The sequence below is a fragment of the Morone saxatilis genome, unplaced genomic scaffold, assembly GCF_004916995.1.
Source record: "Morone saxatilis isolate NCDOM2014 unplaced genomic scaffold, NCSU_SB_2.0 Contig12, whole genome shotgun sequence".
Classification (NCBI taxonomy): Eukaryota; Metazoa; Chordata; class Actinopteri; family Moronidae; genus Morone; species Morone saxatilis.
Window position 1 is genome coordinate 2,394,061 of NW_023339674.1, and position 18,350 is coordinate 2,412,410.

Here is an 18,350-nt window from a genome sequence, read left to right on the forward strand (position 1 = left end):
TAAAGGCATAAAGGCCAAAAAAAAGAAGAAAGTGTGCAGATATTAAAATGGAACTGGTGAGAAAACTGAAACAAATCATGTCCAACTTAGAAGATACAACAGAAGGAAAAAAAAATTAACACACGTTTGAAACGTGGATTCAGTAATTTAATACAACAGAGAAACAGAGACAATGAAATGAGGTGTGTGTATAAAACTCGTTTTCAGTCATCACACTGTACAGTTCATGATGTGTTCTTGTGTTTCAAAAGTATTACTGGGTAGCAACAGCGATGGAGGCAGCAAGTCCAAACAGACATCTGCTGCAGCCGACGCATTCCTCAACACTAATAAACGCTCTGAGTATCCACAAGTTGTTCATTTGACGCCATGTCTCCTCTGCCCCCCCCAGTGCTGGAGAGGAAAATGTCCACTCGCCAGAGCAGAGAAGAGCTCATCAAGAAGGGAGTGCTGAAGGAGGTTTATGAGAAAGGTGAGAAAACAAAAGTGATCAATACAATCTGACAAGTGCGGAAACGACAGGTGATCAATCAGTTGACCTGATATTGTCCTTTTCATCAAGTAAAAATATTAAAGGTAGCAAAAAACGATATTAAGAGTCACACAAAATGAGTGTAGCTGTGGATATGTTTACTGAGGATTTTAAAATGTTGGTAAAGATTGGTACTTAAAACAGAGAAAAAGGCAGCTTTTACGGCTTTACCATTAGCGCTTATGTCCACACGGTGGCGTGCTAAAGTGCGCCTGGACGCCTCCAAGCGGTTTATCCAACCGCGGCCAACCCATGACGACCCGCTCTTTCTGCCTCTTGAGCTGCAGTTACATGCACACGGGTTTTCCTTCTGATTGAAGTTTTTGGGGTCTTTTTATATCTGGTGTGATCCAGTTTTTGCATATAATCAGAAGAGCTGTGTGACATACACAAATGTGCAAAGGAATACATTGTGCATTTTGTCTTCTCCGCAGCTACTTTTCAGCACCACCCTGGTTTCATTCATTATGACTTGTTTAAAAAAGTAATTTCGTGTTGTCCTTCTGTCAAGACGTCCAGTAAGAGCTCTTTAAGAGTTTCTCCGTGTTTATATGGAACATTTTTGTTCTGTTGGGGCTTTTAAACTGATTGCAATCAGAATACTGGGCTCCATGTGAACATAACTAATGAAAGCAGCTGATATTTGAGAACCTGGAAACAGTTTTTTGCGTGATTATTTGCTTTATTCATTAATTGATTACAAACACTGTTGGTGGTTGATTCTCTTGTCATTATCTTCAACACTTCTCGCAGCCCTGAATTGTAGTTTGAGGCTGCCTCCTCTGTCTTCCATTTACCTCTTTTAACCCTCTTCCCCCTGTTCATCCTTTCCTGTCCGTATAGACGGCGCCTCCCCGGCTTTACGAGAGGAGGTGAAGATGGAGAACGGGCGCTCTCCGGTGCTCGGCTCTGGCCTGTCGGACTCTGAAGGTACTGAGCTGATGGAAGGTGCAGCTGCAGCTGTAGGTAGGCAGCAGAGCCTCCCACCCTTGTTCATCTCATCTCCCAGCTCGTATCGTAGCGTCTGACTGTTTTATTTCTGTGTCCTCTCCTCCTCAGGCTCTCTGGAGTTTCAAATGCCTAGTGAGGGCGCGTGTCAGCAGGACCACGCCCAGAAGTCCAGCCAGGCTCCGCCCACAAAGAAGTCCAGTGTGTATCCGGGTGAAAGTGCTGAATCTACGCTCTCCAGACCTCCTCCACTACACAAACAACCTCCTGCACTACCACCTAAACCCTTCAACAGGCTACCTAATCACATTACAGGTAAGTTTGTCTTTGCTCATATTTAAGTCTGTGGCTCTGTTTATGAACGTCTAACCCTCTCATCATCCTCCCCCCTCTGTGCAGACGGTGCCCCGGTGAAGTTGCCGTGTATGTCGGTGAAGTTATCTCCTCCTCTACCTCCAAAAAAGCTCATGATCTCCATACCTGCAGGGAGCATGGAGCCCTCTTCACTCGCCTTCCAGAAGTGCCCCGCACCTTCCAGCCATGCTCCAATGGGCGGGCACTCCCTGCAGTACGGGGCGCTGCCCGTTTCCCTCCACCCCCCCAGCAGAATCATAGAGGAGCTCAACAAGACGCTGGCCCTCACCATGCAGCGGTTCGAGAGGTGAGGATCCAACTGTCGGAGTCAGTGTGGAAGTTCTGATGCAGAGATCCGAACCCAGAGTGCTCCGCTCGGCTTATCATATTTTACATAATCGAGGACCAGTTGTCCGATCTGTCGGAATCGTATGCCTCTGAGCTTATCGATCCTTTTACTGATGCTGGTCTGTTTTTATGACAGTTTGTTTGTGTGTACACTGCTGGAAACCTGCAATAAGAAGGGGTCATGGCGTAGAGCAATGGTTCTCAAACTGTGGGGCGTGAAGAGTTTGCTGATACTATTTCATTTATTCAAACATTTATTTCACTAAAATTCCATCCTTTATTAGTTGCTTACCCTATCATTGGTAATGATTGATAAAAATTCTTCTGGAGGGGGCACGCCAGAAAAAGTTTGAGAACCAACGGTGCAGAGTAAGAAATGTCTAAAACGTGGCATCCTTTCAGGAATGAAGAGGACAACAGTTGTTCCAATTTCCACCTGTGTGTTTAACTCCAATAAGAGAAAAAGGAACAATGAGAGTTGTGCTAGTTGTAATGTCAACTTATAATTTAAAACATCAGTCATGTGTTTGACATTTTACACACATTTGCCGCTGTTTCACAGTCAAGCAGCACGTGCGTTACTGGAGTTAAATATCCGATCTTATAATAAAATTAGGCTCAGCTTTGACTAAGAAAACCTCAATGAAAACCAATGCTGTACAAATATTCTCTAATTTCATTTTAGATGATGACTGTTGCTACAGCCTCTGCTCGGTTTTTACACCGCGTTCAGATAATAAGATATAGGCCTTTAATTAAGTTCTCTCCAAAAATGACATATATAAAACTATATATACATTCAGGTTTCTGCTGAAATGACTGCAGGTGGATGGAAAACTCCCACTGCTCTCTTATTAACGGAGGCCCACCGGTCACACCGCCTCTCCTCCAGCAGCTCACACCTCCACATCCATCAGTGTGATTGGTTTCCTGTCTGCAGGTTGATTTGACTCTGCTCTAGGCAGCTGTTGTTGGTCATATAAAGCTTACTGATGTGCTGTTTGGGTGTGTACCTGTTTATTTTTTACAAATCACTCCTTAATTTTACACCATTTTGATTCCAACTGCAGGCTTTTCTTTCCAATGGTTTGTTTTTAGAGTTCAAGTTTAATGATAGACGACCAAAACAAATGATTCCAGGGCCTCATCGGTCACAGCCATGTTGGTGGACTTTTCACACGTATTCCCACTCTAGATCACGCACATGCAGCAGCTCTCCTGTTATTTCACAACTTCATGCAACGTTGAGCACACACCTCCGCTCTGACCTTTGCCCTTTTTCCCACCGCCCCGTAGCTCCATGATGCACGCTGTTCCCACGGTGATGATCGAGTGTGACGACGACAAAGAGAACCTCCCCAACGAGGCGGACTACGAGGACCTGCCCGGTATGTACAAGGACGAGGACGACGAGGAGGAAGAGGAGGAGGAAGAAGACGACGATGAGGAGGAGGAGGAGGACGACGATGATGAGGAAGATGAAGATGATACATTGTTTACAAGTAGGTGTTTTGCATTCTCTCTGTGTGGTGTTTCTCGTTCCACCTGCTTCTTCTTCACCGGAGCTTTGATCAGAAGTGGCTTTCCAGTGTCAATTTGTATCATGTAGCAGCCACCTGTTGTAATCCGTTCTAATATATGTGCATATGTGTGCACATGAATTACGTTGTGTTTCCGTATGGTTGCACAAGCACAGACGTCTCACATGGCTGGAAGCTCTCTGAGCTGCAGTTTATCAGAGATGTGAATTATTTATCACAGGAGCATGTATGTAGTTTATTCAGCGTATTTAAATAATGTACACACAATACATAATACATAAGGAAAGGAGAAAAGGGTGTGTGCCTTAAGAGCAATAACCCAAGACAGGATTATAAAGACATCTCACCAAAAAGAAAGGGTCAAAATCTAAGCTGCAATTATTGATTTCATGTGGCCACTAGGGGGCAGACAGACATATTATCACCTTGTACAAATATTATGGCTAACATGCTAGCTTGGCTTCCACCAGCTCTTGAAAAAAATAGGTGTTATATGCTATAGGTGCAGTCCATTCATTTTACAAGAATACATCTTAAACTCAATCAAACTCAAACATTATTTACATCATATTACTAGGAATCTAACAATATATCACGAGACAGTTGCATCACACATATACGTGAAGATTGAAATTGGTGCGAGGAAAAATGAATCATGATTTTACTTTTGATTGTCCTTGTTCGACGTCCTACGACAGTCGCATCAGTAGCTGTATCAAGGCACAGAGACATCAGTTTCATTTTTACAAAGAGAAGGAAATATTCATTGTTTTGCACAGTTTATACTCTACCTCAGAAATAAAAAAGGATTCTATAATTTGATGAAGAAAATACATTTAGTAGATTTTTGTCTGAGAAATAAAAGAAACTTTGTCAGTCATTATTTATCTTCAGTGTCATTTTGTTAAAAATAATCACATCATGAACCCAGTATTGTGAGTTGAGTGTATCGTTACATCCCTACATATTACACTTTTACGAGAGCTTCAGGAAAAACGAGCACTTACAAGAGTTAGACAGCTGTTTAGGTCATTATCTGGAATCTAAACTGATCACAAGACGGAGATCTGTTTCTGCCTGGAAGCCTCGAGGGAAACCCTGAAATAAAAAGGAAAAAATGGAAAAAATATAACCACCAGAATTATGTGAGGTACTGGAAGAAAATCTATCCAGGCTCCTTACAGTCAGCTTGTAAGGTGAGAGTACAATAACATCCATTTTGCCTCCTGTATGATCGCTAAAGGCACACTGGCCATGAAGGTTTTACGAAAGGACTCTCTGGCCATCAAGCTGAGTAACCGTCCATCGAAGAGGGAGCTGGAGGAGAAGAACATCCTGCCGCTGCAGTCGGACCAAGAGCGACTCGAGTCCCGACAACAAACAGCCACCAAACTGACCAGGTATCACACACACACACACACACACACACAAACACACCATCATGCACAGGCACACGTTGCTCCACATGCAGGCCCAGTCACCTGCAAAGTGCTGAACCCACGTTAGCTGGGATAGATGTGACCTGGCTGCTGAAGGGAGCAGATGATGGATGATGAGTCATAACGGAGGGAGGAAGATTAAAGCCGAGGAGCAGCTGGACATGAGGAAAATAGAAAGTGGAGTGCAGTGTGTAGAAGAGCGGAAAGTGCAGCGGAATGTGCAGATACAGCAGTGTTTCTCACAATGATCATATAAAACTATCTTTAAGCATTCTTAATGCAAAAAGATAAAACGTCTTAAAACATTTATTTATGTCATAAAACGTTTGTTTGATCTACAATTTATCATCTCAGACACATCTTAAGACATCTTTCTTAAAACCTTTGTTTTTAACCATTATCAGGGTTCCCAGACTCACAGCAAACCTTTCAGCATCATAATGAACCCGAGACACTTCATCATTAAAAAAAGGAGTTATAAGACTGGACTTTGACTCTGCTCTGGTCAGAATAAATCCCTAATTCAGACGTGAATGATAAAAACAGCAGTTTCAATGCTGGAAAATGGAGGAGATTTCTGTAATATCCACAATGGAAATAGACTAGATAGATAGATAGACAGATAGATAGACAGACAGACAGACAGACAGACAGACAGACAGACTTTATTGATCCCAAGCTGGGAAATTACAATAACAACATATAGCCAAAATTGATGCAACACAACAAGATAAACACCAGCCTTTTTTGAGCTGATGTCAGTAAACTGAATATCAGCTGATGCTGTTTGGTGCATCCTTATAATCACCTCGTCACATATTATCACTGGAGAGGTGAATTTCATTGAGATTTCTCTAACTCTTCTAATGAAATGCATATCTTTAAAGTTTAAGTTTGTGGATTTAGTTAAATTGGTGTCATTAACCTTGAAAAACACTGTAGAGTAGTGTTAGCCAGCTGTGAAGAAATGATTTTCCTCCTCCACTGGCTTCTCTTTTGACCCCCAGTGCTCTCAACCTCCTGCTCTTAGCACCACTACTGTTCTCACTCGCCATCCATCATCCTCCCAACCGTATGAAACGCTGCACCGCCTCAGAGCCCCAGACTGTAAATTCACAAAATAGATCACTGGCAGTCAGCAAGTCAGCCCGGATGAGATTATTTATTAATCAGGTACAATTACGATGATCTAGAAATAAAAAAAACACACGATAAAAACAGATTTCCTGAAATAGATGTGTCACTGTTTTTCAGACGGCTGAGTCAGCGGCCGACAGTGGAGGAGCTGGAACAGAGGAACATACTCAAACGTAAGTAACGCTGCGTACAGTTGCGAGAGTGACGGTGGATATTTCTTTCTTCTATGTGTGATTTATGTTCTCGTTCTCCTTCCTGCCAGCTCGAAACGATCTGGAGGAGCAGGAGGAGAAGAGGGAGATCAAGAGACATTTGTCCAGAAAGGTAAGATGGACACGGAGTCTTTGATCAGTGGTAATTGTTTAGATGGTCGGTTCACGACCCCCGGCTGGAAATATGAACGTGGTTGCCGTGGTGACGGGACTGCCACCCTTCAGACTGCAGTCGTTTGAAAGGATGATGGTATTATCTGTTACATCATCCTCTCATTCTGTGAGAGAGAGAGCGATCGTCTTCATCTCAGTGACTCAGGTATTGATAGATGAAGCCGCTCTTCCACCGCAGAGAAACAATCACTTCAGTTTGGTTTCTTTCTGTCACTTAATACATATTTACTTATACGTTTTGTCTTTGAGATTCATCCAGTAAATCATCCTTTTTCATTTAAATGATATATATATTTTCTAGTATGAGTCATTGAGTCTGTGTCATCTCTAAGCAGGATATCTCTGGCTCCCAGTGTGCTTTAGAATTGTTTTTAAGATTTTACTGATCACTGTTAAGGCTCTACATGTAACATTGGTTTTAAAAGTGCAATACAAATAAAGATTATTATCATTCATTATATGATAATCTCAAAAATGACTTAAAATATGAGTTGAATTTGGTGGGAAATGGGAATGAGCCAAGGAACAAGTTATGTTTTTTAGAGGTGATCGGGGTGCAGATATAATATTTTTTAAGAGATTTATTTACATTTAAAGACAAATGAAGAAGAAAAAATGTTTTCCAAAAAAATGACTCTAGGGGTAGATTTAAATAAAGTAAGCATTTTCTATTAATTCAAATAAAAACGTACAATGTTGGGTCTTATTGCCAGAGTTATGCAACCTCTGTCTGCTTTCATTTTATTGATTATTCAACTCAAGTTATACAAAGAAAAAATAAGAGAAAAGAAGATTTAAAACCATAAATATATATACATTACACATAGAAACAAATTGCTTTTCCCATATTTTCTAACAAAGGTAGCAGCTACTTTCTTCTCAAGAACGTCAGCTTTCATTCGTCAGCGTGCACGTTGCAGGATGATGATGATCGGACTGACACTGCTCCTTTCTTTCCTCCTCTAGCTCAGCCAGAGGCCCACAGTCGAGGAGCTGAGGGAGGCGAAGATCCTCATCCGCTTCAGCGACTACGTGGAGGTCGCCGAGGCTCAGGACTACGACAGGAGAGCAGATAAGCCGTGGACCCGGCTAACAGCTGCTGATAAGGTTAACCTAACACACACAGCATACTCAAACAATGCTTAACTCTGGATTCAAGGAGTCTATACATATAAACTGTATGTAAATGTGTGTCGCTTTGTGTGTTCAGGCTGCCATCAGGAAGGAGCTGAACGAGTTTAAAAGCACAGAGATGGAGGTGCATGAGTCGAGCCGCCATTTTACCAGGTAAGGCAGAGTTATGAGGGTGTAGAGCTCGTCAGATATCAGACAACTAACTGTGAGATAGATTCAAATGTGAGAGACAACTTTTCTTTCAAACTGTTTGAAAAGTTTGTCCCGAGTGCGGTGCTGGAGTAAAATGTAAAGGGATTATCCTCTGTATGAAATCTCAGATTACATTGTTAGACTTGGCTCAGCCTTTATCAGTTTAAGCTGCACTCTTTGTCAGTCTCAGCTGTACTTACACTGCGCTACTGTCATATTGTTCAGACCATAATTGTGAGCAGCCGAGTGTGAAAACTGTTCAAATTGGAATTTCTGACAGCTGCCGTATCTCCCACTCTGCACAGAGCTACTGAAGTGTCAACAGACTGGTGGCAAAATAGCTGCCAGTGCTGGCATTTGCACTCAGACTAAGTGATTGTAGCCTAATAAAAAGGAGCTATAAAGTGACATTTAGCTGAGTAGCATTAAATAAATACAACAGAGGCTGGTTGGAATTCAGTCAGTAGTTTTAGAGGTTACCTGTCATGTACTTCAGTTAATATTTTGACCAGCTGTTGAGGCTAAAAGTCAAGATTTATCCTCCGGGTTCTTGCATGTCACATTTTAATGATCAGTTTGTTATGATATTTATTTATTTAAAGGACCAGTGTGTAGGATTTTGTGGCATCTGGCAGTGAAGTTGCAGCCATCTGAATACTGCTCATGCTTCCATACGTGTAGGGAGACTACAGTGGCTGCTAAAGTAAAAAAAAAAAACTCAAAAGGCCCTTTTTAGAGTCGGTGTTTGGTTTGTCCGTTCTAGGCTACTGTACATGTAAACATGGTGGCCTCCGTGGAAGAGGATCGCTCCCTCATAGATTAAAAACGTCTCATGGAACTAAGCTAATAGAACAAATGGTCGAGTGTAAACACTGAAATCTGTCAAAAAAGAAGTGCATTAAGTATGTTTGACGGTTAAAAATGAAGAAAATACAGAGATTTGTTTAAAAAGTTCAAAAAAATATGAGATCAACATCAAATCATCTACTAGATCTTCCTCCAAATCGCTAATTTTACACAAACTTCCTGCAGTTATTGTGTTCACTGTTTGGATTCATTGTGCAGTTTTTCAGTCGTCAGTTTACTCACTGATAGAAAGGGGGAAGAAGGTTGGGAACCACTGTTCTAAGGTAACAAAAACACAGCGATTCTTATTTTCTGGTGATTATACACTAATGAAAACATACCTAAGAATATTAAATTAAATTTCTGCCAATAGATCCTCCTCAATGTTACACACTGGACCATTAATTCTGGAGTAAAAGACCACCTGACAAACCTAAAGGTGCTAGCGTTTCTGAAACGTTACTCACTTCCTCTCTGTCATCCTGCAGGTTCCATCGGCCGTAAAGTGGTCGAGCCAGACCTTCGGCCATGCTTTCACACTCCCACACCGAGCCTCAAGTGTTCAGACCGCTACCTGCTGCCCTCGTACTGCTACCTGCTCCCCTTGCCAGCGTCGACTTCACACTGACAGACTGGACACAACCCGTGTGCTGCGGCCAGCACAGGAAACGGGAGCAAACGCTTCTACAAGTACAGATGGCTTCAACTCTCCACTGGCGGCTCCCGTCAGTGCAGACTTTACAGACCTCTTGATATTCAAAAGCTTTTATTTGTCCTTTTTTTTTAATGAGGAAGAGGTGGCGATTTGTTTACTTTGCTTTTGGGAGTCAAACACAATCTGTGCCGATTTGGAGGATGGGAACGGTAGGAGGTGAAGATGGGACTTCATTTTTCTGTTTTTTTACACAGGGATTGTTTTCTTGCCTTTCACCGTGTTCTCAGCTGGACTTAATCTTTCCTGGGGGGCGCGCTTGTGTTGGCACAATGTTACTCCACAGACGACAACTCGATGATCGTTTATCTCATTTAGCCAGAGGAATTAAAATATTTATAACAGCTTATGCTGTTGCAGGCAGCTGAATCTTAAGCCAAAATCTCCTAAAATCCGAATCAAAATCCCCAAATTCTCTCTGCAAGCCAGTAACAGTAAAACAAATATCCTCTAACACTTTCACACCAATCAACCGAGCAATAATTTCAGATTTTCTCCTCATTTGTCCGTGTTTATGGGCTGCATTCAAGAGCTCAGAAACCCTTTTCAGACGGCCATTTTAAACCAAAGCAACTTGACTTGCTGTGGAAGTCGCGATCTTGAATGCATCCCAGAGTGACTGCTGTTGAGAGTTCAGTAACGCACTGTGTCACTGTGCCTACAGTATTGTTTACACAGGGATTTAAAAGTTGCCAAATTAACTAGTTTCATTTGATACAGAATATTATCTGTAGACACAGTAAAATGTTGCCGAACTCTCTGCCAAACTACAAGAAAGAAGACTTTTTATTTCATTTTTTATTGTCTGAGATGAACCTTTGGCGGTACAGAATATGAAAACCCTGCCACATGAGTTTTTTATTGTTTACAGTCCACGTTAGGTTCATGAATTGGTGGTTTCTGACCATATTATTGGGAGAACTGGTTGATCTGTTGTGTGTGTTATGACTGTGTGTCTGAGTGTGTGTGTGTATGTATGTACAAGCGTCAGTAATATGACTGTCTCTTGTATGTTTAAAAATGTTTTGGGAGAAAAATATTCTCAGAATTATAAGACTTGTACATAGTAAAGAAAGTAAGCGAGACTTTTCAAATGTTTTTTTTGTAAAGCAGAAAAAACTGCATGTGAGTATTAATTTATTGTGAGTCTTCTATGATGTATGCAGTTTCTTAAAGAAAGAAACTTATTAAAAAAATAAGTTTATGCTTCCTTGCCTTTTTCCAAACAGGTTTCTTTTCTTTGCATCCGCTCCGTGTAGCAGCTGTTTCCAGTGTTCATGCAGTCGATTTCTTTCCACGTGCTCTGCTGAAAGCTGGGAATCGTCTTGTCGATATAAAGAGTGGCTCCCGGCTCCTCGGGCTTACTGAAAGTTGCCTGTGATGAGTTTTCGGTTCAGTCATGCAGAGATGAATCCCCACTGACACCGAACGCCACAGTCTGTTAGTCTCTCAGAGGAGTTAAGAGGTGCATCCTGGGAAAGTAGTTCCCCTGTAGGTGTGTGTGGAGCTCCGTGTGGCTACACAGCGTGCATCGGAGTGCCGCAATATTTGTGCCACAAGTCGATGGCTTTAGTCACAATGGCGTCTGTGTTTTCCTGCGGTATCTGGAAGGGAAAGGTTGGTGTGAGATTTTTACAAGGCCGCCTACTATGAGGACGACAAACAATGCATTTCTGTTTGGTGGACAACAGAGCGCGGCAGGAGTGAGTCCAAAAACCAGGAAGTGAGTTAGCATTTTAACACTTCTGGTTCCCTCTCCTCAAAGTCAGTGGGTTTTCTGAACGAGATGCATGAAATAAAGTCTGTGGTTACACAAGCTTTAAGAGATTTTCACATTTTGTTCTAAGACATAAAATACATAGATAAATAAGCCACACATCAATTTTGAAGCTTTTAAGTGTCTTAAAAAAGACTAGAGGTTGTTGGTGAACACCGAACATGGAAACTTATCTACTTACTAGTTCGCCTTTATTGCCACCGTGCTGTTTGTTTATAGCCTAATGTTTTTACTTCAAATCTATGCTTCAAAAATATAATATAAAAGTCCATTTGTTTGATTATCTTCCTGAACAAAACATGTAAGTATCATAAACTTCTGTTCGCCACAGAGTTTACTATCTGTAATAATCCCATTGGCTTTTTGTTGAAGGAACCAGGGCGAAGCTTCCAGGCGGGCCCCCTGCAGCACTCTATAACGTAACACTGTTGCGCCGTCAGTTACTCACGTTGCACAGAATCTTGACGACGCCTTCAGGCCGGTTGATGCCCAACAGTTTGATCTTGTAGCTGAGCAGAATCTCCAGGGCCACAAACACCAGGATCTTACAGGAGCCACTGATCACCTTGTCCCACACCCTAAAAACAATCCAAGTTCATTTGAACGCGGTTGAGAATTTAAGGTCAAACCTGTTCTGTACAAATGACGAAGCCTCTGCTGTATCTTAAAAACGATACCGCTTTCATTTCTGAAGGCTTGAGAGAAATGTATTTTTGACTTTAATAACATTCATTCAGACAAAGGGGACAGCTGTCTCTTGACTCTCACTCAGTCTGTAGCTTTCAGACATGTTTGTGCTAAGCAACAAGTTTAAATATTCTGCAGTGTATTTGTTTCCTTTGGTAAGCAACACCACAGTTCTGGTTATCTTCCTGTACCCCATAAGGCATTGCAAAGTTAAAGGTAAAGTCAAACACCATGATATAGTGTGAACAGGGACACAGCACGTACAGCAACTAATGTTAGCTATGTGGCTGAAGTTGCAGCTAACATGCAGAGAGGATGAAGCACATCTTGGTGAACTGAAGAGTAAAGCGAATGTCTGTGGGCAAGTCTTTTAATGTTAGCTGACACACAAATCCTGGCTGGAATAACAAGTTAGTGCTGGATATCAGCTGGATTCTGTTTTTAGACACAGAACTGAAAGCTAACCAACCATGAGGAAATCCTCAGGGGGAAAAAAGTGTGTCGGAATCACATTACCTAGAATTGCTTTAAGACTTTATCAATGCTAGTTCTTCCTTGTGTAGCAGGGCTCCAGTAAAAAAAAACAATGACATCCTTCTCATCTCTTTGTAACTGCAGGTCTGAGTGCTTCCTGACAACAGGATCAGATCAGCCTGACAGACGTTTTGGATAAAAGTTTACAACATCCTCCTTAACAATAATTATCAGGACTAATATGTTACTGCCTGATCACTTCAGCAAAGACTGATCAGGGTTCAACAAGTAGTCTGAGACGTCTCTTGGAGTCGTGGCAGAAACTGAAGGCCCCTTGATCATTAAATCTGACATTGTGTAGTCTGATTCCAGCGTGAATCAGCTGCACAGATTTAGGCAGAAATGTGGTTTCAAGTATAAAAGTTTTAATATTTTTCCTGAGCAGCTGCAGGGAAGGATTTTGATAATCCCATTCTGCTGAGGATAAAACAGGAATGTGTGAACCTTCGCTCTGTTGGTTTACTGAAAGTGTGCAGATGTGGTGATCAGCACCGTTACGGGAAACTGACCTCTGCAGGCTGGATTCGGGCAGGCAGCCAGCGAAGCAGCGTCTGAACCAGAGGCCGTAGGGCAGCTGAGTCAGGGATCCGCTGTTCTTCAGATGGTTCAGCAGCCGAGGCTCCTCCTGACTCAGATAATGCTCCAGGCTCTTCGGCTGCACCAAAGCACAACAGCAGGAAGCAACAAAGTCTCAATTCATAGTGATGCACATTGAAAAAGAATGTGATCCGAACTCCTGACTCCTCAGAACTTTGTCACATCAATTCTGACATTTTAGAAACTAAATTTGCACCATGATTCCTCGTATACTATGTATCTTCAATTTCACTTAATTTAAGTTTCTTATTTTTGATCTATGATCCTGATTTTATTGTTAATAAACGTGGGGTCCACACACTGAAAATGTATGAGTTTTGCTTGTTTAAAGCATATTCCATCCATTGACGAAAACCACACAAAGTAACTGAAAGCTGAAACAACATTTTTAGAGGCGATATATTTTTCCTTTGAGCTAAATGGGACACTCACCAGGTGGGGAACGGAGTCTCCAAACTTTGTGTGGAACTGATTGACGAAACACTTGATCAGCCAGTAGCAGTCGATGGGATCATCTACGATCTCCTCCATGGCTCGACTGATGGAGAGGAAGTCCTCGTTCTCTTCATCCTGAAACAACGCGTCAGTATCGTACATATCAGACCGGAGCAGAAGCTGCCACTGCTCACAGAGGATGCGGAAACGTGTCTCACATTTTAATTTATTTCATCTATTTTTGTTTAAATTGTTTGAAATTGTTCAAAATAAACTTCTGATTACATCCTTGAGGTATAAATTACTCAAATTAAAAAAACAAAGACAAACAGACGCAAAGGTTTTTTTTGTAATAGTTAAGTGTATATTGAAGGCACTTTTTAGACTAATACATAGTTTTAAAGACAAAACACTGAAAGCAGACATATTCAGGCTGATTTGAACACATTGTGCAGTTTCCCTGTGTAATTATGGTCCTGGATATATCTACTCGGTCTGTTACTGACTGAGAACACAAAGGGTTTTAGTGGTAAAGACTGTAAAATATGTCCTAACATAAACATGAACATCACAGGCTTAAGTATTACCAGCAATGTCATTAAACAGTCATTTTCAACTCACGCTCCGGGGTTTTATAATTATGCTTCATAATTAAAAGCTTGATGCTGATTTCAAATATTTGTGGGCTGCTCAGACAGGAAGCCATCCAGTAATTGCAGTAACTTCACAAGCCACAGTACGAGGTACAGTTTGTTATCTCAGTCAGACTTTAATCATGTGACGATGCCAGAACCGATAACTTACAGATGTAAATATATTTTTAATAAACAAGCATGCTCACATCACACTCAGCTTATTGTGTAATCTTGCTGAAATGTTATATTGTCTGGGAGGTTTTGTAGGTTTACGTTTAAAAAAATGTTAATATGGGCGCTTTTAATGCAATATATGAAGGCCCGGTGGGGTTTTAAGAAATAAAAACGATGGTCACATTCAAAATTCTCATCATTTTATCGCCTGTTTCTGTCACTATCTACAAACCTCTACACATCAGCTCGCTCACATCTCTGGTCCTACAACCTCCCAGTTACATCAGTCTCACATTCCCACTTTCTTCTCTAATTCTGCATAAGACCACCAGCTGAGCATCTAAAACTGTCGTATATAAATGGTTCAGCCCCCCCCTCGGTACCATCTGACCCACCCTGGATGCTTTATCAGTCTCAAATGTGACAATATCACTCTGGGTGTGCTTCATCTTACCGGGGCGGAGGTCTCGGAGCACCGTGGGAGCACCTGGCTCTCCAGCTGGAACATGCGCAGGTAGACGTGGGTGGCGGGTGTGGAAGAGTTGATGTATCTCATTACCTCCAGAGCCTCCAGGATGTCCTGGTACTGCTCCTTCCTGTAGCCTCCAACCCGAGTGTGAGAGTCACTGTGGGGAGGTAGGATGCCTGCAGGAACACGACAGTTTGTTTGGTATCACATTTAACATGCAACCATTACTGTGACGTGAGTGTGTGTGTGTTTCTTACCCAACAACACCTTCCACACGTGGATCCTGTACATGGAGGGGAGGGGGAACCTCTGACTGAAGGTGCTCAGCTTTTCTAGATCTGTTAGAAGGGTGAGAACATTGGGAACAGGACTTACACCAATCAAATCTCAACCACAAATATATGAGAAATATTAGTTGGTTGAAATAACAATTCGTAGTTCAGTATATTCGGGTGAAATGTATATAGGTGGTATTAACATCACTGAGAGGGTTCCCACTCTGGAACCTTTCAAAGACATTTTCTGGAGGTTTTTCTTGACAATACAGGACAGCACTTTGCTCAGGAACGATGCCATAGATGGCTGTGGATTTTTCCTCTTTCTGAGTTTGTCATGTGGACTGAAACGGGGACTACTTTTTGTGTATGTCTGCATGCGCAATAATTCATTTCTTACAGAGTATTACGCAGCATAACGGCAATTGAGTTTGGGTCTGTCTTGTAAGCTTGTAAGATGTGCCATCTCAAACGAACTGACGTCGTCCATATTAATTCATCAAGTTTCCATTTAAGCGTAGCATGAATTTGGCCACAGTGCAGCCTAAATACAATAAGAAAATTCCAGTATAACATAGATTATTTCCAGGATATTTAGTCAAACTAGTCCAACCCCAGTTTAATCTCTAAGCCCCCCTTTCTGTGCGTTATGCACTGTTACCTACCCAGAGGATTATCCTTGAGCAGTATCTCCAGTGATTTCTTCTCCTCCACTCCTCTGAAGCCCACCTTCTCATAATATGCAGAGCGGAAGTTTCTCTGAGGGTCGTCAGCCATACTTTGACCTGCTCAGTGACACCTGCACAACATTTCCAAATTACATTAGCTGTGGCTGCCAGAGAATCAAACAACACCACAACATTCGGTCTGTATCTTCCTGTTATTTATCATGAATATTTAGGGATAATCGTCAGGGCAGATACATTATCGGCCAATAACGGGGAATTATTATGAATTATTGGGATAATTTAATTATGGCCGATCATTTATTTTGAATTCTTATGCAAAACGATTAATAGGCTTAATGGTTATTAACTTCTTTTTAAAATACAACAATGTGAAATGATCAGTTATCTTATCAGTTATCGTACCGGCTGTAAAACAATCAATATCGTGCATCCCCATGACCCCTCACTCATATTTTAGAGATATTTCACATTAAAATCAAAACTGTACAATAAACTCAAACAGTGAGCTCAGTAACTGCAAGACGTTTGTGTTAAAGGAGTGATTTGGACGAATTTTGAGCAGATAACTTCTTGTTTAGGGAACTTAACATACAATTCTTTGTTTGAATTACTTATTTTTCATAATTTTTAACAATCACAAATACTAAAGAGGCTTCTTTTTGACGTTTGGCCACTGTTTATCAGACTAAATTTACTTTACATTAACTTTTCTTCATAGAAGTGAGATAAAATGCAGAAATATAGTCCTACAAGGTATATTATTATTATTATTATTATTACTTTAAGTTTTCTTACATGCGTTAAAATCAAGAAGGCCTCACGACCCCCCCCCCATGTAGCTTTGGCGACCCCTAGTGTACAGTAACGAATATGCAGTTAGTTTGTCACGTTATAAAACACAATCTGACAAATACTTCAGAAAGTAAATAATAAATATTAAGTGTGAGGACAAGCAAAGATAACATTAGGTACATTACAACACGTGTGTGTGTGTGTGTTAAATGACCTTAAAGTGGTGTTTCACTGTTTCTACCTCCAGCTTCAGACAACAAGCAAACGTTAACTACAGCGAGTACGACGCGTTTGTTGCGGTAATATTATATATTAATATAATATGTGACATTTAGGTGGATGTAATCGAAGTATAACATTTAAAAGAATAAACCTGACGACTCCTCGGACTGCTACATGCTAACCGCTGTTGTTGTTATCGAAACGCTTCCGGGTGGCACTGTCGAAGTAAAAACGGGGCGTATATTTGGTTATCTGATTCTGCTTATAGTATCAGTATAGTACCAACTTAGCCAAAGTATTGCACTCCTTAAATGCCTTTATCGGGGTCTGTCTACATTAAAAACTCATGTACACAACAACGCGAAGCAAGCAAATGATAAAGGTCCGAAATATGCTTTTATTTTGAAGGCAACTATAAAACAAAGCAAGCATTTCTTCCGGTGACGTGTCTTCCCCGCCCTTTACCCCCTTTTGTAGTTTTATTTATTTCTGAGGAGGTAATAGGATATAATTAAACCATCAATAAACAAACTCTATACCTTAGATGAGTGGTTTTTAATCCCCAGTAAGAGGAAAATGTTTATTTTTATATATTTTTTTAGAAGTTGCAACAAGATAGATAGATACTTTATTTATCCCGAGGGAAATTCAAGTATCCAGTAGCATACAAAATACAAAACATACATTAAACTAAAATTAAAAACCCTAACCCTAAGAATAAAATTAAACATAAAATAAAAGATAAAATATAAAATAAAAATGTAATTAATTTATGACATATATAATATAAAATTAACAGTAGCTACAGTAAACAGTGCAAATGGAGTGGAGTGCAAATGGAAGTAAAACAGTGCAAATGGATGTGCAAATGGAGGTAGAAATTGTCTATTGTCTATTGTCTATTGTCGTCCCCCTGCCTTTTACTGAGACCTGTTTGTACAGCCTGATGGCGCAGGGGGGACGAAAGAGTTTTCAGTCCTGTCGGTGGAGCTGGCTGGGACCAGCAGTCTGCCAGCTGAACACACCTCTCTGCCTGGTGAAGGTGTTGTGGCAGAGGGTGGTGGGCGTTTGTCCAGTATGGAAGCAGTTTGTGCCAGGGTCCTTCCTCTCCTGCCCACTGTCACCAGAGAGTGAACAGTGCTTATCGTCATCCCAGATACTGACTCTGGCTCAATGCACCAGTCTGTACAATCCGTGTTACATGTAGTAAGATATGTGTATTATTGTCCGTATTGTGTACTATGTGTAGTTTGTGTGTAGAATTCATGTCGAATGTGCTCTTTGTACAACTGTGAAAACGAATTTCCTCCACTGAGGACAATAAAGAATGAATCTGAACAAGGGAAGATTAATTACAATATGTTCCTAGTTTAATTATTGATTCACTATTAAGATTTTATAATCTTGAAACCCTTAAAACAGAAATACTCCAAGGGGAATCCTCTCAAACTGGGGTCCTTGGTCTAATGTGCATCTATTGTGGGAGTCCTTGACA

The 18,350-nt window shown here is 41.1% G+C and overlaps 2 protein-coding genes across 4 annotated transcripts in view; one reads left to right on the top strand and one right to left on the bottom strand.

Moving 5' to 3' along the window:
• LOC118321676 (phosphatase and actin regulator 1-like) overlaps positions 1-9,963 on the top strand; it is an 18,088-nt gene extending 8,125 nt beyond the window's left edge. The window contains exons 3-13 of one of the 2 annotated variants that reach the window (XM_035653122.1): positions 392-472; positions 1,376-1,498; positions 1,592-1,795; positions 1,880-2,141; positions 3,479-3,684; positions 4,967-5,123; positions 6,417-6,472; positions 6,562-6,623; positions 7,652-7,792; positions 7,896-7,972; positions 9,346-9,963. In XM_035653122.1, coding sequence (XP_035509015.1) covers positions 392-472; positions 1,376-1,498; positions 1,592-1,795; positions 1,880-2,141; positions 3,479-3,684; positions 4,967-5,123; positions 6,417-6,472; positions 6,562-6,623; positions 7,652-7,792; positions 7,896-7,972; positions 9,346-9,361 — 1,385 coding nt within the window. In that variant the 3' untranslated portion in view covers positions 9,362-9,963. The remainder of the gene's footprint in view (positions 1-391; positions 473-1,375; positions 1,499-1,591; positions 1,796-1,879; positions 2,142-3,478; positions 3,685-4,966; positions 5,124-6,416; positions 6,473-6,561; positions 6,624-7,651; positions 7,793-7,895; positions 7,973-9,345) is intronic. The other variant, XM_035653120.1, reaches the window with a different exon arrangement.
• tbc1d7 (TBC1 domain family, member 7) lies at positions 9,644-17,071 on the bottom strand. 2 transcript variants are annotated; one of them, XM_035653124.1, is made up of 8 exons: positions 17,007-17,071; positions 15,818-15,951; positions 15,135-15,215; positions 14,863-15,053; positions 13,597-13,734; positions 13,077-13,222; positions 11,795-11,924; positions 9,644-11,173 (listed from the first exon to the last, which is right to left on the bottom strand). In XM_035653124.1, exons 2-8 carry the CDS (start codon positions 15,927-15,929, stop codon positions 11,087-11,089), a joined length of 885 nt encoding a protein of 294 aa, XP_035509017.1. In that variant the 5' UTR covers positions 15,930-15,951; positions 17,007-17,071; the 3' UTR covers positions 9,644-11,086. The 2 variants fall into 2 exon arrangements, with proteins under 2 accessions (XP_035509017.1, XP_035509016.1); XM_035653123.1 differs by having other exon boundaries at positions 16,848-17,071.
• Between the last annotated feature and the right edge of the window lie 1,279 nt (positions 17,072-18,350).